The sequence below is a fragment of the Symphalangus syndactylus genome, chromosome 14 (assembly GCF_028878055.3).
Source record: "Symphalangus syndactylus isolate Jambi chromosome 14, NHGRI_mSymSyn1-v2.1_pri, whole genome shotgun sequence".
NCBI lineage: Eukaryota > Metazoa > Chordata > Mammalia > Primates > Hylobatidae > Symphalangus > Symphalangus syndactylus.
In genome coordinates, this window is record NC_072436.2 from 118533633 (window position 1) to 118555166 (window position 21534).

Here is a 21534-nt window from a genome sequence, read left to right on the forward strand (position 1 = left end):
GTTGTGGACACGGATGTGGGGACAGTGTCTCATCCACAGAGGCCTGTGGAGGTTACCCAGTTCAGGTATCATGTCTAAGAAACCAGTAGGTTGGTGGCTTCAGGACACTTGAACAAACCCCGAGGCAAGTGTTAGGTGAGTTTTAGATTCACTTGTTCCTGACGCCCACCGTGGCTGAGCCAGACCTGGACTTCTCTCACCGTTGCCCACGGCACTCAGTGGTGCTGTGACAGCCGAGGACGCCTCAGGAGTTGCCGTGTCTGCCACGCAGCCCTGGGTCGGGCCCTCTCTCCAGTCGTCCTGTGTCTCCTGGGAGGTCTGGGAGGCCCCTGGGTGCGGCAGAGATCCCTGGAGCTGCCGTGCTTCCGAAGGCGGCTTTGCTTTTCTTTTCTTTTCTTTTCTTTTCTTTTCTTTTCTTTTCTTTTCTTTTCTTTTCTTTTCTTTCTTTTCTTTTCTTTTCTTTTCTTTTCTTTTCTTTTCTTTTCTTTTCTCTTCCTTCCTTCCCTCCTTCCTTCCTTCCTTCCTTCCTTCCTTCCTTTCCTTTCCTTTCCTTTCCTTTCCTTTCCTTTCCTTTCCTTTCCTTTCTTTCTTTCCTTTCTTTCTTCTTTCTTTCTCTCTTTCGACGGTCGCTCTCTCCCCCAGGCTGGAGTGCAGTGGCGCAATCTCGGCTCACTGCAAGCTCCGCCTCCCAGGTTCACGCCATTCTCCTGCCTCAGCCTCCCGCGTAGCTGGGACTACAGGCGCCCGTCACCACACCCAGTTAATTTTTTGTATTTTTAGTAGAGACGGGGTTTCACCGTATTAGCCAGGATGGTCTCGATCTCCTGACCTCATGATCCGCCCGCCTCGGCCTCCCAAAATGCTGGGATGACAGACGTGAGCCACCGCGCCCAGCCCGAAGGCAGCTTTTCTGATAACTGGGAGAGGGCGAGAGCTTTCATGAAGGATGGTTGTGCATGAGTTATCTTAACCCTAGGGTGATTATTCAGACCATGTATAATCTGACTTCCGTGTTTTTTATGATCTTCTAAAGGGTTCATAAAGAAAACCTGTTGCGGGCGGGCCGCGGTGGCTCATGCCTGTAATCCCAGCAGTTTGGGAGGCTGAGGCGGGCAGATCACGGGGTCAGGAGATTGAGACCATCCTGGCTAACCCGGTGAAACCCCGTCTCTACTAAAAAATACAGAAAATTAGCCGGGCGTGGTGGCAGGTGCCTGTAGTCCCAGCTACTCGGGAGGCTGAGGCAGGAGAATGGCGTGAACCCTGGAGGCGGAGCTTGCAATGAGCCGAGATCGTGCCACTGCACTCCAGCCTGGGTGACAGAGCAAGACTCCGTTTCAAAAAAAAAAAAGAAGAAAACTTGTTGCAAAAGAGCTACCTTGTGCCTCCTTCAGAGACTACGCGGCCCTGCCAGCTCCTGGAGAGAAGCAGTGTGTGCAGCCTTGGCATCTCTTACCTTTCCGTGGGGCACTGGTTGTCCTGGCTGCCCATGGTGCAGCCCTGAAATATTTTTGGTCCATTTAGCAATGCCCTCCAAGGCAGGCACACTGCACCGTGGTCTAGGCCACAAGCAGGGGCCAGCAAACGTTTCCCGTGCAGGGCTGGCAGTGAATATGTGAGGCTTTGCAGCCACATGCAGTCCCTGTCACAGATTCTTCCCCTACCCTTTAAAAATGTAGAAACCTCTCTTAGCTGTCAGGCCCTAAAGAACAGGCAGGTACAAGGAGGCTTTGTGGAGGTGCCCAGTAAACACCAGCTGGGAGGGCGCGTGGCTGGGCACCTGGGCTTTACCATCACATGTGAGCCTTTGTGTGTACATGTTTCCCTGTGCACACACGGGTGCCTGCATCACCTGTGTGCACGTGTCTCAGTGGTGGTGGCGGCTCACGGGTGTCGTCACCACTGCCTGCTGATGAGCGGTCAGGGCTGGTAGCTCTATAGGCATGGTGCTGGCTCTCCTGCTCCTCTCTGAGTTAACGGCTGCCTCTTTCTCCTGGACAGGGATGGGATCCCCCCATACAGGATCCGTAAGCAGCACCGCAGGGAGATGCAGGAGAGCGTGCAGGTCAATGGGCGGGTGCCCCTACCTCACATCCCCGTAAGTACCGGCTCTGCGGCCCTCAGCCCATCGTCCTCCCCACTCAGCGTGGGCCTGGTGCACTGGTGCGCGGGAAACGCACTTGCCTGGCCTCCCACGAGCCAGGCTTACCTCTAGGCGTAAGCGTGTGATCCCAGAAACATCTGCAAGTGGCCAGTCCATGAGGGCAGCAGGGGACATCAAGTCTCAGGCAGCATTTAGGGTCCAGAGGGAGCTGGTCATTCAGAAGAGCCCCCACGCCCCAGGGCCACACCCTCCCTGGTGGCAGGAAGTGTCTTGCCTTGTGAAGTTGGATGCTTCCCCTCAAGAGGGGGAGCTCTGAACCTTTCTCATGACTCAGCCCAGGTCTGGCCCCTGCATAGCCCTTGGGGAAAACTTGGTGCTTTTGTGGCTGAACAGTGGTCGTCTCCAGGTGAACGTCTGGATTTTAAAGCTGCCTCGGCTTTCGCTGTTGGATAGAATAATGGCACCTTTGCCCAGTCTTGGGCATGGGGGCTTGGCTGGGCAGCAGGTCGTGGAGCTGAGTGCCGGCTGGAGCCCCAGCACAGCCTGACTCCGTCTGCAGAGCACTCCTGCGTTGATGAACGGATTAATGATCTTTCCTTATTTTGATGGGTTGACTTTGAACAGGAAAGATGTTGCGGGAAGATGAGAAAAGCGTTTTCTTTTTTTTCCTTTTTCTTTTTGAGATAGGAGTTTTGCTGTCACTGCAAGCTCCGCCTTCCGGGCTCACGTCATTCTCCTGCCTCAGCCTCCCGAGTAGCTGGGACTACAGGCGCCCGCCACCACGCCTGGCTAATTTTTTATATTTTTAGTAGAGACGGGGTTTGACCATGTTAGCCAGGATGGTCTTGATCTCCTGACCTCGTGATCCACCCATCTTGGCCTCCCAAAGTGCTGGGATTACAGGCGTGAGCCACCGCGTCCGGCCGCAACAGTGGGTTGTTCTCAACCCACTGTTAGCCACGGTGTCTGAGGTTGAACCGTGTGACCATCTGAGTGTCTGTGCAGGGAAGTAGGCATTTTGAGAGCATTGACACAGTTTTGGTCAGGATTTCTTAGCCTTTTAGCTTTTCTGCAGACATCAGTTTCCAAGTCAGGAATTTCTTTATGGTTAAAAAGAAAGGATGTTGGTTTGTTCTCACTTCTGAGAAGATGCCAGCCAACCCTTGACTCAGGTTTGGCTAAAACTAGGCGCTAATGGCGTCTACTTAACAAAAAGTGGCTGACATTGTAGGCTGTGTGTGGGTGCGTGTGTGTGTGCGTGCGTGTGCTGTGGAAGATCTGGGGCCCTGCCTGCCAGGAATGGCCCAAGGCTATCATGAGGTCACAGCCCAAGTCGAGGGCTCTTTGCACAGCCACCGGCCTCTGATTTTCAAGTCACAGATCCTGAACGTCAAGAACCCGCGGAGCTGCTCGGATGAAGGAGGCCGGAGAGATGACAGCTGAGCAACCACAGGCCCGGGCCAGCCCTGTGTGCCCATGAGGACGGGGCTTGAGTGGGCTGAGGCCTGCGGGAGACTTCTGTCCACAGGAGTGCCCCGATTTTGGGGTGCTGGTCAGAGTCTTCGTGTGCAGAAAGTGCACGCCACAGACCTTGGATGAGGGGGCGTCAGGCAGGCAGCCTCCCCTCAGAAGGGTCAGGAAGTACAAAAGCTGAGGAGTGCGTTGGTGCCTGGAACTTGGACCTGGAAAGACGTCTCAGGATGCATCACAGAGAAAAGAGGAGGCCGATGGCGAGTCCCTGGTGTCATCGTCAGAACCTTCCAGAACCGAGGGAAGCACAGAGCCCTCAGGTCCTGGAGGGTCACAGTTGAGTCGCCAGGAAGATGAAAGCCAACAGAGGCGGCAGGCACAGGCAGGAGCAGGCCCTGTTGCGTTCTGCACCCGCAGAGGGCCCTTGTGTGGTGGGGTGGGGGCCGCAGTGTGCGTTTCTGTGTGAACAGTCTGCAGCAAACACCCTCATCTGAGGCTCAGTAGGAACCTGCATCAGGTCCGTATGGCCTGTCCGGCGGGGGTGTGGTTGGAACCTTCGGTGGGCAGTCCCTCAGCCAGAGGCCCAAGTGAGAAACCCACATCATGGGCACAGCTGCCCGGGGCCTGCTCACTGCTGCTACTGGGAAATTGGACCCGAGGATGGTGGTGAGCAGAGGCAAGGGGAGGCCCAGGAAGCCGATGGGCTAGCAGGATGTGCCGTGGCCACACCGCCCACTTCTGCTCTGTTGAGGGCCTTGGTTTTGCAAAAGCTCTGCCGTTTCTCTGGTGGGTCCGTGGCTCTGCAGCAGGGACAGCAGGAGGGGAGCAGCTTAGATGCTCATAGGAGCAGAACCCTGTTGTGGCTGCGCCCACGGAGGCCCAGGCTGCGTGCACTGTGTGAGACTAACACCTGACCATCAGAGTTGGAGCAGGTTCATCCTGAAACCCCTCCTCCCCCAACTGTCCATGGAAAAACTGTCTTCCACGAAACTGGTTCCTGGTGCCAGAAGGTTTGGGGGCCGTGGCTTCACAGCATCTGGTCCCAGAATCCCTGCCTTGCGGGGAGGGGCCTCTTCATCTTTAGCCTTTGCAATTGCTTTGAAGTTTCACATTTTCATTTACTTGGCTTTTTCCTTTATGATATTTTTTTCTGTTCCTCTAAAGCTGGAGAGGTTGCCATTCTCTGTAAATCTGATGACTCTGACAGTTTTGCTCTTCTCAGAACTGTGGTGACGCAGCCTGCAGGGCCACCTGGAGACTTTCTATGGAGCTCGCGTGGCGGCCTCAGCGCGCCTGTTGGCCCCTCAGCCGTGCTGCTGTCTGGGCCTGATGATGCGCTTTTCGTCCTGCTCTTGGTCTGTGTGGTGCTGACTGTTCAGACCGTGAGCGCTCCTGTCTGTGCCTCTGGCTGTCTGCAGATACAGCAGCCGTGGCCCCTGCAGTGCTGGCAGCTCCCAGTCCTGTGTGTGCCACTCCCAGGTCTGCGCCTTGCCCAGCACTGGGCACGGAAAAGCCCGCATGGCCCCCCAGCCACCCAGCCTCCAGGCCCCGGGTGCAGCAGGAAAGGGCGGCTTGTTGTTCCTTGCCATCTGTGTGGACGCCCTGCTGTCCACACACCCGGACACACCGGCCCACATCCCTGCTGGTGCCAGCCCCAGCCTTCCTCATCATCTTCTAGAAGCACTGGATGCTCCTCCTTGGCTCCAGGACAGACCCCTTCTTGGCGCTGGGCACAGCCCAGACTCCAGCAGTGACTTTTCCCGGCTCTCGGGCATCACCCAGTGTCCTGGGTGTGCCCTTGGCCCCTTCATACTCCACGTTCCTTGAAGGTGAAGCCTGTGGCTCCAGGGCCAGCCTCTCTCTGAGCCCCGTCTACTATGGAGCATCTGAGCCCGGAGGAGGCCTTTTGTGTGGCTTCTGTGTCCAGTCTCACCACATGCTTCTGAGGTTTAGGTGCTGTTTCTACTCTCATTTTGTAGATGAGAAACTGGGGTGCACAGAGCCAGGACCGCGCCAGAGCCCACGGCAGGAGGGCAGGAAGGCCACACACACGGAGGGTCCCACCTCCCATCTGCCACCCTGCTTGCTTGTCACGGGGAGCTGTCCCTGGCTTCATCCCTCCGCGGCTTAGACGCTGGCGGCCTGGGTTTTAAAACGTGTTTTGCTATGAAGGATGTTATTGGAGCAGCTGACAAAATTGGAATAAGATCTGCCACATGATGTTATTGTATCAGGGTCAGTTTTTTTAACCATCCGTATTTGTACTGTGGTTAGGTATGAGAGTGACCTTGCTTTTGTTAAATACACTCTAACTGCTTCAGAAAAGTGAGCGTGCCTGTGTATGTGTGTGTGCGTGTGTGGGTGTGTGTGCCTGCGTGTGTGTGGGCGTGTGTGTGGGCGTGTGTGTGTACGCATGTGCCTGCCGGTGAGGGGATGATAAAGCAGTTATGGCAGAATGTGAGCCCTTGGGGAATCTGGGTGAAGGTGGACAGGAATTCCTCATTCTATTTTTGCAGCTGTTTAGAAGTTTGAAATTTGGCCGGGCGCGGTGGCTCACGCTTGTAATCCCAGCACTTTGGGAGGCCGAGGCGGGCGAATCACGAGGTCAGGAGATCGAGACCACGGTGAAACCCTGTCTCTACTAAAAAAATACAAAAAATTAGCCGGGCGTGGTGGCGGGCGCCTGTAGTCCCAGCTACTCGGAGAGGCTGAGGCAGGAGAATGGCGTGAACCCGGGAGGCGGAGCTTGCAGTGAGCCGAGATTGCGCCACTGCACTCCAGCCTGGGCGACAGAGCAAGACTCCGTCTCAAAAAAAAAAAAAAAAAAAAAAAGAAGTTTGAAATTTAAAATGAAGTACCCTTGAAAGTTACACAGGACCAGGTGTGGTGGCTCACACTGGTAATCCCAGTGCTTTGGGAGGCCGAGGTGGGCAGATCACGAGGTCAGGAGATCGAGACCATCCTGGCTAACACGGTGAAACCTCATCTCTACTAAAAATACAAAAACAAAATTAGCCGGGCGTGGTGGCAGGCGCCTGTAGTCCCAGCTACTCGGGAGGCTGAAGCAGGAGAATGGCCTGAATCTGGGAGGTGGAGCTTGCAGTGAGCTGAAATCGCGCCACTGCACTCCCGCCTGGGCGACAGAGCAAGACTCCGTCTCAAAACAAACAAGCAAGTGATACGGTATTACTATAAAACACACTGCAGATGTATTGTTACTATTTTGAGATGGGGCCTAACTCTCTCACCCAGGCTGCAGGGCAGCGGTGTGACCTCGACTCACTGCAGCCTTGATCTCCCAGGACTTAACGCGATCCGAACCTCCCACCTCAGCCTCCCAAGCAGTCGGGACCACAGGTGCCACCACACCCGGCTAATTAAAAAAAAATGTTTTTTGTAGAGATGAGGTCTCACTTTGTTGGCCAGACTGGTCTCTTAATTTCTGGGCGCAAGTAATCTGCTCACCTCTACTTCCCAAAACGCTTACTATAGACATGAGCCACCACCTGGCCTTTACATTCTTTTAAAAAGGAAAGCCCGCCTTTCCCAGACCTCCCCCGTCCTCCAAATCCCGTGTGTCCTTCCCTGCCGTGGGGCCTTGACGGTCTTCTGCTCACACCTTCTGCGGGCATCTCCTTAAGTGTTTCTCTGAAGCGGGTGGGGAGCGCCGGCTGTGTGTCCCAAAGCTGCCCTGCTCAGGCCTCTTGATCTGGTCGTCGGGAGACGTTGGAAAGAAGCAGCCCTGTGTCCTGGGTCCGTGGGGAATGAAGGACAGACTGGCCGGACAGCATAAGGGGGGCCGTGAGGAAGTTGATTCCCAACTAAAAGGAGGAAAAAGTAAACTCTTGCTTTAAAATACAACAATGCCCGGGCCCAGTGGCTCACCTGTAATCCCAGCACTTTGGGAGGCTGAAGGGGGCGGATCACCTGAGGTCAGGAGTTCAAGACCAGCCTGGCCAACATGACGAAACCCCATCCTTACTAAGAATACAAAAATTAGCCAGGCGTGGTGGTGGGCACCTGTAGTCCCAGCTACCTGGGAGACCGAGGCAGGAGAATCGCTTGAACCCGGGAAGCAGAGGTTGCAGTGAGCCAAGATCACGCCATTGCACTCCAGCCTGGGCCACAGAGCGAGAGTTTGTCTCAAAAAAAATGAAATAAAATACAACATAGATAGCACACGCTCTTTCCCTTCACAAAGAAATGTTTAGCCAGTGACCTTTCTACCCCCGTGCCTCACAGTCCTCTCCCTCACAGCGCACGTACCGGGTGCCGAAGGAGGTCCGCGTGGAGCCCCAGAAGTTCGCACAGGAGCTCATCCACCGCCTGGAGGCCGTGCAGCGCACGCGGGAGGCTGAGGAGAAGCTGGAGGAGCGGTTGAAGCGTGTGCGCATGGTGAGTGGGCCGCGTCGGTGTCACACTCCACGTCGGTGTCGTGCTCTTTACTTACAGCTGGGATGTCCTGATGTTCAGGACAGCTTTGGCCCCAATTCTCTGTGGGGATGCCCAGAGCTGGTCGAGGCCTGCTGACCCACGAGGCCTCCCGGCTGAATCCCCCGTGCCCCTTTCTCTGCAGATGAGCCCCAGCTCAGGATGGGATGTCCCAGCGGCCCCATCCCACCCTCAGAGGCCTAGAGACGCACCTCGGTCACCCGCATTGAAGGGGCCGGGGGTGACACAGCTGCCTGCTGTGCCTGGTCCTTTGTGGGTGGCAGGGCCACAAGCTGAGGCTGCAGCAGGGTGATCTCAACTTCTTCACCCCATGTGGCTGGCAAGTGAGATGAGCATGTGCAGAGCAGGAAGGGCTAGTGGCATGCAGGAGTTTCTTCTACGTGCTGTCGGGGGCTGCGATCCTGAGACTTCTGCCGCCTCCTGTTCACTCTTGGTTCCTTGAGGCCGTGGTGCACGGTGCTCTAGGCACTTCGGTTGTAGGACTCTGCTTAATTCAGCCAAAGACAGGTCCCTTTCACATGGCCACAAGAAATTAGGCTCCCAGACAATTTGAAGGGTGAGAAGGACAGAGTTTACTGGGTGAAAAGGTAAAAAGGGAAACGGGCGGGCGCAGTGGCTCACGCCTGTCATCCCAGCATTTTGGGAGGCCGAGGCGGGCGGAACACCCGAGGTCAGGAGTTCGAGACCAGCCTGGCCAATGTGGTGAAACACCATCTCTAATGAAAAATACAAAAATTACCCGGGTGTGGTGGCGGGCACCTGTAATCCCAACTACTCAGGAGGCTGAGGCTGGAGAATCGCTTGAACCCGGGAGGTGGAGGCTTCAGTGTGCCGAGATTGTACTACTGCACTCCAGCCTGGGTGACAAGAGTGAAACTCTACCTGAAAAAAAAATCACTTCCCACAAAGCCAGAGTTCCACTAGGGTGCTTCCCGCCTTGCAGACTGAATCCCAGGTTCCACCTGGGAAGAGGGGGGGCCGGGCTCCTCCCCGCTGCAAATGGTGCAGACTCCTGTGGCTCCACCCCAGTGTGCGCTCCTCCCAGTGCGCAGGCCGGCTGGAGTTTCTCTGGAGACTCCTTCCTACCCGGCTGTCTCACTTGCAGGGCTGCGTTTGCTGGCTGGGCGGGCAGTGCACACCTGTGACCTCAACACTGTGAGGCTGAGGCGAGTGAAGCACTTGAGCCGAGGAGTTTGAGCCGAGTCTGGGCAACGTGGCAAATTCCTGTCTCTAGAAAAAATTTCAAAATTAGCCGGGTGTGGTGGCACACACCTGTGGTCCCAGGTATTCAGGAAGCCGAGGCGGGAGGATCACTTGAGCCCAGGAGGTCAAGGCTGCAGTGAGCCAAGGCTGTGCCACTGCACTCCAGCCTGGGTGACAAACAAAAATGCCTTTGCTTTTCTCTCAGCCAGATTAGTTCCTATGGGAGGTAAATGGGCACCTTCGAGTCGGGGGTGGTCCTTTGTTCTCCTTTCAATGTTTGTGAATAGGAATACTTAGAAAATGTATACACTTCTGAGCCTTTCCGTTCACCTGATCCTGGATGTAAAATGCAGACCTTCAGCTCTCCTCAGACCACAGGAGACCCCTTGGTGCACCCACTGTTTCACCCACAACCCGGGTGAGCTGTGCCCTGAAGCCTGGAGATGCCACCAGGGTGCCGCTGGTGGTGCCCAGCTGGGAAATGTGTGCCGGGCACTCCATTGAGAAGGCAGGCGGACCTTACGGAGCTCGTTGAGCAGCCGGGACTCACGGCGGGGACCAGGTGTGGTCGCTGCAGGTGGTGGCAGGTGGTGGAGCTCTCCACGAAGGGGTTTGTGTGAAAACGTCTCACACACACACGTCGATTTTTTTTATCCTCAGTAAATTGTTTTGCCACCATGTGGAGCTGCATCCTCTCATCTCCCCTGGCTGTTGGTCTGAGGTGACCCTCATCTGGGTAGGGCACAGGTGTGGGTGGTGCCAGCTCCAGGGCTCTGCGGGTGCTGAGTTCACCTTCTCCACAGTCCCCCAAGGAAAGGACTCAGGGAATTTGTCCTCCAAGATCGGGAACCTAGCCAGGGCCGCAGGGCTGGCAGGAGCAGCATCAGTGCCACGTGGCTCCTGTGGCGGTGAGTGAGGCCTCGCCTTGCAGACCTGGTGGTCACTGGAGCGGCTCCCTTGCGTCCTGGGGTGGCCCTGGGGAGGCTGGCTGTGCCCATGCGAGGCCAGCGGCATTGGGGCTTGCCTGGGAGCCTTACTGGGCTGTTGTCTGAAAACCAAACATTGGGAACAGAGTTGCCATGAATGTGGACACGTCAGCAGGCCACATCCGGGCCCACGGGCTGTGACGTCAGCATCATCATTTGGGTGGCAGGTGAAGGTTAGCAGCCCTTAAACAAGCATGCTCACAAAAGAAATGTAGGAAAGGAAGCCTTTGCTGTTTTGCTGCCGTGTTGGCTGCTGTCATTTTCTGCGGAAATCTTTGCTGTTTTGTTGTGTCGGTCGCTGGCCGCTGTAATTTTCTGTGGGAGCCTTTGCCGTCACGTTGGCCCTCTAATTCTCTGCTGATCTTTGCGCCTTGACCCATTTGCACTGTGTGTGCTTCTAGTAGGGCAGGTTCACATTTTGAGTGAGACTTTTTTTTTTTTTTTTAATATTTTTGTAGAGATGGAATGTTGCTGTATTACCCACATTGGTCTTGAACTCCTGGCCTCAAGTGATCCTCCTACCTCAGCTTCCCAAAGTGTCAGGATTTCAGGCATGAGCCACCACCACGCCCAGCCTTGAGCAAGACATGTTAAAGGCAGGCGTAGCCACAGGTGCTGAGTGTGTGGCTCTCACCTGTGACTCAAGGCTTCCCCACCCTGTGGAGTCCTGGCTCTGCCCCAACCACAGGGAGCACGGCAGTGCCCACAGGTGTGTGGATCCAGCACCACCAGGGCCCAGGAGTGGTGGTCCTTCCCTAAAAGGAATAACTCCAGTTTTTTGTGTTTTTTTTGCTTTGTTTTGTTTTGTTTTTTGAGACGGAGTCTCGCTCTGTCACCCAGGCTGGAGTGCAGTGGCGCAATCTCGGCTCACTGCAAGCTCCGCCTCCCGGGTTCACACCATTCTCCTGCCTCAGCCTCCCGAGTAGCTGGGACTACAGGTGCCCGCCACCACGCCCAGCTAATTTTTTTGTATTTTTAGTAGGGACGGGGTTTCACCACGTTAGCCAGGATGGTCTCGGTCTCCTGACCTCGTGATCCGCCCGCCTCGGCCTCCCAAAATGCTGGGATTACAGGTGTGAACTCCAGATTTTTTAAATAACCTATTTTCTTTGTAAAATTTGGGAAATTAAAGCACAAAGAAGAAAACAAAAACCATTAGCTGAGCGGTTAAGTTAATCTGTAACATTTCACAGCCCCATGATGGAATCCCTGCTGACGTGGAGCTCGGCCAAGGCAGCGAACGGCATCAAAACTCAAAAAACTGTTAGTCCCTAGGAAGATCCTCAGTTAAGAATTCTCCCCAGAGTGCCCGGGCCCTTTAGTCCTACAAAACCAAAGAAAGGGAGGCAGCATAGCTGCATCCGCCAGGGGATGCCCACCACCCGCCCGTCCCTCGGCTCTGCCCCAGCGTCCGTCTGTCCTCTTTAGTGCCATATTTCACCCTCAGCCCCAGTGCAGGTGCCCACAGCCAAACCCACACCAGCTCCGGGGCACGCCTATTCCAGTTGCGTTCTGATAGTTTTGCAGGTGTGAGAGTTTGGTGCTAAACGTTGGGAGGTTTGTTGATATTAAAATACAGAGGTAGGTGGGGCACAGTGGCTCACATCTGTAATCCCAACACTTTGAGAGGCCAAGACAGAAGGATCACTTGAGGCCAGGAGTTTAAGAGCAGGCTGGACAACATAGTGAGATTCCCCATCTCTACAAAAAAAAAAAAAAAAGAAAAAGAAAAATTTAATGGGGCATTGTGGCATGCACCTGTAGTCCCAGCTACTTGGGAGGCTGAAGCAGGAGGATCGCTTGACCCCTGGAGGTTGAGGCTGCCTTGAGCTGTGATGGTGTCAGTGCGATCAGGTGTGGTGGCTCACACTTGTAATCCCAGCACTTTGGGAGGCCAAGGTGGGTGGATCACCTGAGGTCAGGAGTTTGAGACCAGCCTGGCAAACAGGGTGAAACCCAGTTTCTCCTAAAAATACAAAAAATTTAGCTGGGCATGGTGGCGGGTGCCTGTAATCCCAGCTACCTGGGAGGCTGAGGCAGGAGAATTACTTGAACCTGGGAGGCAGAGATTGCAGTGAGCCAACATTGCGCCATTGCACTACAGCCTGGGACACAAGAGTGAAACTCCACCTCAAAAAAAAAAAGTTAAAAATAGGCCAGGCACGGTGGCTCACGCCTGTAATCCCAGCACTTTGGGAGGCCAAGGTGGGCAGATCACGAGGTCAGGAGATCGAGAGCATCCTGGCTAACATGGTGAAACTCCATCTCTACTAAAAATATAAAAAATTAGCTGGGTGTGGTGGCGGGCGCCTGTAGTTCCAGCTACTTGGGAGGCTGAGGCAGGAGAATGGTGTGAATCCGGGGGACAGGGGTTGCAGTGAGCTGAGATCGTGCCACTGCACTCCAGCCTGGGTGACAGAGCGAGACTCTGTCTCAATAAAAATGAAAATAAATAGGCCGGGTGCAGTGGCTCACACCTGTGATCCCAGCACTTTGGGAGGCCGAGGGGGGGCGGATTACCTGAGGTCAGGAGTTTGAGACCAACCTGGCCAGTATAGTGAAACCCCGTCTCTACTAAAAATACAAAAAAATTAGCCAGGCATGGTGGCACACTCCTATAATCCCAGCTACTCAGTAGGCTGAGGCAGGAGGATTACTTGAGCCCAGGAGGTAGAGGTTGCAGTGAGCCAAGATCGCGCCACTGCACTCCAGCCTGGCGACAGAGCAAGACTCTGACTCTGAATAAACAAACACATACATACATACATGGTAGCTTAGTTCCCTCTCTTTTGTGTTAACACCAGATTTACTCAACACTGTTTTAGTTTGTCAATCCAATAAGATGAGAAAATAAGTATGAGATGCAGCTTGGAATTGATCAAATGTTTGCTCTGCTAGATAAGCTTTGGCACCTGTTAACTTGGAGAATCAAGTGAAACTCCACTGGCTTCATGTGGAAGCTCGCCAGGCAGCATCACAACATGTACATAACCCAAGAGCTGTTCTGTATAAGGGCGAGGTTCTCCTTAAAATATAATGGGAGGCTGGGCGCGGTGGCTCACGCCTGTAATGCCAACACTTTGGGAGGCCGAGACGGGTGGATTATGAGGTCAGGAGTTCGAGACTAGCCTGGCCAACATAGTGAAACCCTGTCTCTACTAAAAATACAAAAATTAGCTGGGTGTGGTGGCGCACACCTGTAGTCCCAGCTACTTGGGAGGCTGAAGGAGGAGAATCGCTTGAACCCAGGAGGCAGAGGTTGCAGCGAGCCGAGATGGCACCACTGCACTCCAGCCTGTGTAACAGAGCAAGACTCTGTCTCAAAATATATATATATATACAGGCCAAGGCAGGCAGATTGCTTGAGCTCAGGCATTCGAGACCAGCCTGGCCAATATGGTGAGAGTCACATCTGTCCCCAAAATGCAAAAAAAATTAGCCGGGTGTGGTGGCACACGGCTGTGGTCTCTGCTATTTTGGAGGCTGAGGTGGGAGGATCGCTTGAGCCTAGGAGGCGGAGGCTGCAGTGAGCTGAGATCACACCACTGTTCTCCAGCCTGGGCAACAGAGCAAGAACTTGTCTCAAAAAAAAGAATAAATCTAAACTAAATCCGTGCAGAGCTCTGCCCACAGCCGACACATACACTGCATTCCTTGAGGCCCTGCTGTCTCCGCTCCTTCTGTCTATGCCCCGTTCTGCCTCTCCATCCTCAGGGACAGCACCGGTGGGGAGGGGCCCCCGGTCACCCCGGGCTGGGATGGCATCTGCCAGGGCTGCTGGGCCAGGCCTGATGCTTTGTTTTCCCCGAGTGTGCAGCTGGTGCTGAGGTGATGGTGCTGCTTGTCCCCACACAGGAGGAGGAAGGTGAGGATGGCGATCCATCCTCAGGACCCCCAGGGCCGTGCCACAAGCTGCCTCCCGCCCCCGCTTGGCACCACTTCCCATCCCGCTGTGTGGACGTGGGCTGTGCTGGGCTCCGGGACGCACATGAGGAGAATCCTGAGAGCATCCTGGACGAGCACGTGCAGCGTGTGCTGAGGACACCTGGCCGCCAGTCACCTGGGCCTGGCCACCGCTCCCCGGACAGTGGGCACGTGGCCAAGATGCCAGTGGCACTGGGGGGTGCCGCCTCAGGGCACGGGAAGCACGCACCCAAGTCAGGGGCGAAGCTGGATGCGGCCGGCCTGCACCACCACCGACACGTCCACCACCACGTCCACCACAGCACAGCCCGGCCCAAGGAGCAGGTGGAGGCCGAGGCCGCCCGCAGGGCCCAGAGCAGCTTCGCATGGGGCCCGGAACCGCACAGCCATGGGGCAAAGTCCCGAGGCTACTCAGAGAATGTGGGCACTGCCCCCAACACCAGTGATGGCCTGGCCCACAGGTGAGCGTGCGCCTGTCAGCGTGGAGGGGGCTCGGGTTGAGGCTGTGTCCCTGCAGAAGGCCAGAACCTCCTCATAAAACTCAGGAAACCCAGGACCGCAGGCCCCTCTGCTGGAGGGAGTGGACTGGGCCCTGGGTCAGGGGAGTCCACGCTGTGACCTCAGGTGGGAGATGAAGGTTAGGGGCCACAGCCCGATCCCGGCTCCCGCTCTGGCCCTCAGTCTTCAGGGGGTGAGCAGTGACCGCCTGTATGTTTAAAGAGGAAACCAACCCCCAGACAGCCCCAGGACAGCGGGCAGGGGACAGCGGGTGGGGAACAGTGGGCAGGGGACGGCAGGCGGCGGCTGCACCACGGGAGCCTTACGGAGGCCAGGAGGGGCCCTCGCAGACGAGAAAGGGGCACAGCCTCGGCCACGGGAGGCCAGGGCGACTCGCAGCTCTTGGTCTTGCCCTTGCAGTGGGAAGGCGGGCATGGCGTGCAAAAGAAATGTCAAGAAGGCCGAGTCGGGAAAGAGCGCCAGCACCGAGGTGCCAGGCGCCTCGGAGGATGCGGAGAAGAACCAGAAAATCATGCAGTGGATCATTGAGGGGGAAAAGGAGATCAGCAGGCACCGCAGGACCGGCCACGGGTGAGCACCCTGCACGCAGCCAGCCTTGTGCTCGTGGGGCCTGCTTTGCCACGCCTGGCCTCCGCACAGGCTCAGTGTGTGCAGCTTCAGTGTGTGTGGCGAGTGTCGCCTGTGACGCCTCACACTTCCCGTCACTGTGGCACCCTCCGGCGGGCTCCCTGGACCCCACGTCTCCAGGAGGAAAACCTCTTGTCCCCAGAGAGAGGCTGTCCCTGAAGCCCCGAGCAGGAGGGAAGCCGATGTGGCTGTCACCCCGCAGGCGGCACAGATGCTCTCGGGAGGTCATTTCCAGTCTCACCCCCACATGAGAATGACCTAAGTCACCTGGGAAGGCCCCCGCTGACCGTCACTCCCGAGGTGCCCATGGAGAAGCCTTCTGTGCTCATACCTGGCCGTCCTGCTGAGGGCTGGGGAGGCTCTAGTGGAGCCTGAGCGCTTCCCTCCTCCCAGAAGGGCAGAGGCCGCATGTGTGGTGTGGAGCAAGGCCCCGGTGCCATAGGTGCAGCCCCTGCCGCTGCCCGCTGGGCCAGTCTTGCCCCCTGGGCCTGCACTCGTGCCTGGAACCCAGCAGGTGGGGCCTCCCACCTTCCCGTCGTGGTCAGAGGCAGGTCAGCTGGGAAGTGTCGGCCCTGGTGGGTGGGTGGCCCCAGCTTCCTCAATCTTAGGTCCTGATCTACCCCCCACACCCAGGCCCTGGCCAGGCCGCACCTTCCTCCGCATTACTTGGTGAGAACTTGTGAGGCAGCTGAGCGCCCGGGGCGCGGCCCCCGCTGCCTGTGTTGGAAGCCTGTTCACGAGGCCTTGGGGTCCCCATCGGTGCTGACTGGGGTGGGGACGGGCTCATCGTTTTTCTGGGGCTCCCGAGGGAACAGGGGTGCACAGCACCATGCCTGGCTCATTTTTGTAGAGAGGAGTCTCGGTGTGTTGCCAGGTGGGTCTCAAGCTTTTGGGCTCAAGCGATCTTCCCACCTTGGCCTCCCAAAATGCTGGGATTACAGGCGTGAGCCACTGCGCCCGGCCTTTTGTGTTTTTTGAGATGGAGTTTCGCTCTTGTGGCTCAGGCTGGAGTGCAGCAGGCCATTGTCAACGCACTGCAACCTCCACCTCCTGGGTTCAAGCGATTCTCCTGCCTAACCCTCCCGAGTAGCTGGGATTACAGGCACCCACCATTATGCCCAGTTAACTTTTTGTATTTTTGTAGAAACAGGGTTTCACCACGTTGGCCAGGCTGGTCTTGAACTCCTGATCTCAGGTGATCCACCCGCCTCAGCCTCCCAATGTGCTGGGATTACCGCGCCTGGCCACTTTTTTTTTTTTTTTGAGATGGAGTCTCACTCTTGCCTAGGCTGGAGTGCAGTGGCGCAATCTCAGTTCACCGCAACTTCTGCCTCCCAGGTTCAAGCGATTCTCCTGCCTCAGCCTCCCGAGTAACTGCAATTACTGGTATCTACCACCACACTTGGCTAATTTTTTGTATTTTTTGAGTAGTGTCGTGGTTTCGCCATGTTGGCCAGGCTGTTCTTGAACTCCTGACCTCAGGCGATCCACCCACCTTGGCCTCCCAGAGTATTGGGATTACAGGCAAATGAGGGATGGTTTTTTTGTTGTCTTTTTTTCCTGAGACCGAGCCTCACTGTCACCCAGGCTGGAGTGCAGTGGCGTGATCCTGGCTCATTGTAACCTCCACTTCCCCAGTTCGAGCCATTCTCCGGCCCCAGCCTCCAAAGTAGCAGGGATTACAGGCACCCAGCTAATTTTGTATATTTAGTAGAGATGAGGTTTCACCATGTTAGGCTGATCTCGAATTCCCGACCTCCGGTGATCCACCCGCCTCGGCCTCCTAAAATGCTGGGATTACAGGTGTGAGCCACCATGCCCGGCCGGGATGTTTTTATTGTGTGGTCCGTGGAGGACGTCCATGTGGCTTGGTGGCCAGGCCCCAGTGCCCCATCCCATCCTACCCCTCAAGGAGGCTGCCCTCGTGAGATGAGTGGAGCCCCACCAGGCCCCCTGACCAGGGTGTTGGCCACTGGCCACGGCCAGAACTTGTTCTTTTGTTCCCCAAGGTCTTCAGGGATGAGGAAGCCACAGCCCCATGAGAACTCCAGACCCTTGTCCCTTGAGCGCCCCGGGGCCGTGCACCCCTGGGTCGGCCCTCAGCTCCGGACCTCCGTGCAGCCCTCCCACCTCTTCATCCAAGACCCCACGATGCCACCCCACCCAGCTCCCAACCCCCTAACCCAGCTGGAGGAGGCGCGCCGACGTCTGGAGGAGGAAGAAAAGAGAGCCAGCCGGGCACCCTCCAAGCAGAGGTACGGCTGCATCGTGGGGTGGGGTGGGTCTTGGGGGTTACAACAGCACCACTCCTGGGGCTGAAGTTCCCCAAGGCCTGAGGTCTTCAGGGGAAAAACGGCCGTCTGGGCATCCCCTGGCCATACTGGGCCCTTCCTTCCACTGAGAACCACTGAGGGGCCATGTGGCAGGCGACCCTGCGGTGGACGGAGGGCTGGGGCTGGAGCTTGCACACACCCGGCCGCTGTGCTCATTGCTCTGGAGGAGGGGGTCCCTCCTCAACCTGAGCCGAGTCTGCAGGGAGGCTGCACGGCCCCAGTGTGTGGGGAACGCTGGTCCCCAGCCAGAGGCTGCTGACTGCTGGGCAGCCTGGGCTTTGAGGCATTGAGGCAGGGGTCCTGGAGACATGGCGGCTGCCTCTTGCCGGTTGCATCCCAGGAGCCCTGAGTGGCTCTGCATGGTTGGAAAGCTACGTGGTTCTGAGACCTGTGCACATGTAGAACTGTTGTCCTGGACGTCCAGCCCACAGCCCTCCTCACTGCGCCCTCCTTGTTCTTCTGGGCCCCGTAGCCAGACCCTGTTCTCTCCCCAGGGCAGGGAGTCTTCTGTCTGGGCTGCAGGGAGGCCTCCCCTTTGTGTGGGCAGCATTTTCGCTCCAGGCCAGAACCTGGCTTCTCCACTTTCAGCTTGCTCATGAAGCCAGTTTTCTTGGCCATCCTGGGTCATTGGAATTCCCGACAGATCAGCATCTCTGTGAGGGTGCTGGGAGTCTGTAGCTCACTCAGGCCCTGGGGCTGTGGTCACAAGGCCATGGTTGCCTTCAGAGGTCACCAGCTCCTCCTGTCCACCTTGGGTCACCTGCCGCCTGGGGTCCAGGCCCGCCTCCCGGGCCCCCAGCTTTGGGGCTGTGCCACTCCAGGGAGGCTGGGGCTGGGCCCTTATTCTGCCGAACCAGCATCAGGGTTCAGACCCTTCCCAGCCGAAAGCCTGTGTGCTCTCAAGTTATTAAAGGTTACTGAGCTTCTGCCAGGCTGTGAGCCTAATGACAGCTCTGGGGCCAGAAAGGGTCACAGTTACCTCAAACCCAAAGGGTGACCTCTTTATGGCCAAACATCCGTGACGCTGTGATCGTGTTCGGCCAACAAGGAGCCAGAGCCCCGTGCCATGCAGGAGCCTGGTGTGTGGTGCTCGGAGCCGGGGCGTGTGACCGGGCCGTGGTGTGTGGTGCTCGGAGCCGGGGCGTGTGACCGGGCCGTGGTGTGTGGTGCTCGGAGCCGGGGCGTGTGACCGGGCCGTGGTGTGTGGTGCTCGGAGCCGGGGAGTGTGACCGGGCCGTGGTGTGTGGTGCTCGGAGCCGGGGCGTGTGACCGGGCCGTGGTGTGTGGTGCTCGGAGCCGGGACGTGTGACCGGACTGTGGTGTGTGGTGCTCGGAGCCGGGACGTGTGACCGGACTGTGGTGTGTGGTGCTCGGAGCCGGGACGTGTGACCGGACTGTGGTGTGTGGTGCTCGGAGCCGGGACGTGTGACCGGACTGTGGTGTGTGGTGCTCGGAGCCGGGACGTGTGACCGGACTGTGGTGTGTGGTGCTCGGAGCCGGGACGTGTGACCGGACTGTGGTGTGTGGTGCTCGGAGCCGGGGCGTGTGACCGGGCTGTGGTGTGTGGTGCTCGGAGCCGGGGCGTGTGACTGGACTGGCAGATGAGCCGTGCGCGGGCCTCGTGTGCAGCAGGTCCGAGGCCCTGGACCCGTGTGGGCTCTCCTGCCGGGGCTTCCTGAGCCCATCCTTGCTGGGCTGAGCAGAGGTCTCTCAGGTGGCGTCTGCCCTTTCCCCTGGTACCCACAGGCCCCACATGATGGCAGGGGATGCCCGCTGAGCCGTGGGACCAGTCCTGCCGTTCTGAGACACGACCCTCCCGCCCGTTTGGCTGCTGGGCTGTAGCATCCCCACCTGGGGAAACCCAGAGTTGCTGGGTTTGTCCATCCAGGGGATGTGGGTTTTTGCGAGCAGCTGTGGAGACTTGGAGTGAAGGCCCAGAGGCAGGTTGGGTGCTGGGCCCTGTCAGGATGTCAGAGTAGAAACTACCATCAAGGTTGCCCAGTGCACCCCAGCGGAGGTGTCCACGTGAGAGGAGCTGCCGTGCTGCCCCAGGATGGCCTCAGTCGTGACACCTGGGGGCCCTCAGCCTCCCTGAGGTGCAGACCGAGTTGCCGCGCCCCAGAGCCAGTGTCCACGCCCCAAAGCCAGCGTCCACGCCCCAGAGCCAGCGTCCACGCCCCAGAGCCAGTGTCCACGCCATCCGTGGGGAATTCATGGCAAGAGACCGAAGGACAGGCTCTCGGGAGATGTCCCACCAGAGCGGATGAGGCGGTGGGATCCCAGCATCCCAGATCAGAAGCTCCCCAAAGTGCGGTCCAGGGAACTCGGGGGGTCGGTGCCCAGATCATGAGTGTGGGGCGCGCTGCAGTATCTGGCACCACCGAGGCAGGCCTAGGAGGGGATTCGGTGTCTTGTTCCCCCTGCAAGCTGGAGCCTTCGCGGGGCGGTTGTCCAGCCCCTTCACGCTCCGTCCGTCCCTGCGCAGCAGCATTGGTCGAGGCTCCCTCCTCAGGGCTGGTGGCCGCCGGCGCAGCCACCTTTGACGTGGGTTGTTCCCTAGGTATGTGCAGGAGGTTATGCGGCGGGGACGCACCTGCGTCAGGCCAGCGTGCGCGCCGGTGCTGCGCGTGGTACCAGCCGTGTCGGACATGGAGCTCTCCGAGACAGAGTACGTGCGTCCCGAGGGTCCTCCCGGTCCTGCCCACCCCAGCCCTGGCGTCCCAAGCCAGGTCCCGTCGTAGAGCCGTCGTCCTGGGGCTTGAGGTCGGGTACCACGCTCAGAAGCAGCAGGAGAGGGTCCCGTGGCATGAGACTCCAAGCGGCCTGAGAGCCTTCTCCTGTCTCCATCAGAGGAGACGCTGACTGTCCAGCATGATGACAAGTGACCAACAGGCCCGGCTGCAGGCCTGGGCACAGCCAGCCTCTGCATCCACACAGGTGTCACGGCCAGGCCCTGCGTCCACACAGGTGTCACGGCCAGGTCTGCGTCCACACAGGTGTCACGGCCAGGCCCCCTGTGGGGCAGAGACCTGCCCCCGCCTCCGCCCGGCTTAGAACTGGCCAGTCCCTACCAGGCCTGACTTGAGCAGGGTCGGGGCCGCAGGTGCTGAGGTACCCGAGGTGTGTCTACTTGCAGTGTGGGTCTCGTCCATGCGCGTCTGTCCAGCCCATGCAGTCGGTCGGTCAGGGCTCTGCTTCCATCTACAGTGCTGACCACTCCGAGCCCGTGAGAAAGACTTGCTGTGTCCACACCGTGTGACCCCACATGGGCCGTGTCGACGGCGCCTTTGTGTGCTCAAGGTGGCAGGAGGGGGCACACCCCAAAAGGGGCCTTGAGAACAGGGGTCCCCCAGGCCTTGCCCCAGATGCAGGTCTGTTGTGGCCCTCATCCTCCAGGCAGTGTTGGGGCAGCCCCCACGTGTTGGCTTTTCTCCGATGGGCCTGGCTCCAGGAGGTTCCAAGCATGTGGCACTGGGAGAAAGTCCAAGAGCGCAGGTGGCCATGAGGCCTTCCTGCCATGGTGTTCCAGGAGGAGGCCCAAGGGCTGAACCCCAGCGGGCCAGGGGCAGCTTCTGGAGTCATCTGAAGGACAGGTGGCGGCGGGGGAGCCGAGCGGGGGGTGCGAGAGCAACCAGACCCCGCCCCTCATCCCGGCACGGCTGTAGAAGCACAGCAGCTGTAAGAGGGCCCAGCTCAGCCCGGGCAGGAGACGGTGCCAGCCCCGCCCCCCCCCACCAGTCCTCAGACAAACTTCGCTGCCGGGTCAGGCTCATCCAGAAATCGTGCACAGTTGTTTGTCCAATCCCTGCCCTTCAGATGTTTAAGGTTTGGGGGCCGTAGGTCTTCCTGGGATAGGAGCCGTGCAGCCTGCCCTGCCATCCTAGAGGTGGGCAGTGCGCCCGGCAGCCAGGCCCTG

General features: G+C 57.9%; 1 protein-coding gene across 3 annotated transcripts in view; it reads left to right on the plus strand.

Moving 5' to 3' along the window:
• AXIN1 (axin 1) overlaps positions 1 to 21534 on the plus strand; it is a 67508-nt gene that overhangs the window by 43547 nt on the left and 2427 nt on the right. For 2 of the 3 annotated variants that reach the window (XM_063617014.1, XM_055241337.2), the window contains exons 4-9: positions 2002 to 2098; positions 7832 to 7969; positions 14071 to 14600; positions 15058 to 15228; positions 17295 to 17540; positions 20179 to 20286. In XM_063617014.1, coding sequence (XP_063473084.1) covers positions 2002 to 2098; positions 7832 to 7969; positions 14071 to 14600; positions 15058 to 15228; positions 17295 to 17540; positions 20179 to 20286 — 1290 coding nt within the window. The remainder of the gene's footprint in view (positions 1 to 2001; positions 2099 to 7831; positions 7970 to 14070; positions 14601 to 15057; positions 15229 to 17294; positions 17541 to 20178; positions 20287 to 21534) is intronic. The other variant, XM_055241338.2, reaches the window with a different exon arrangement.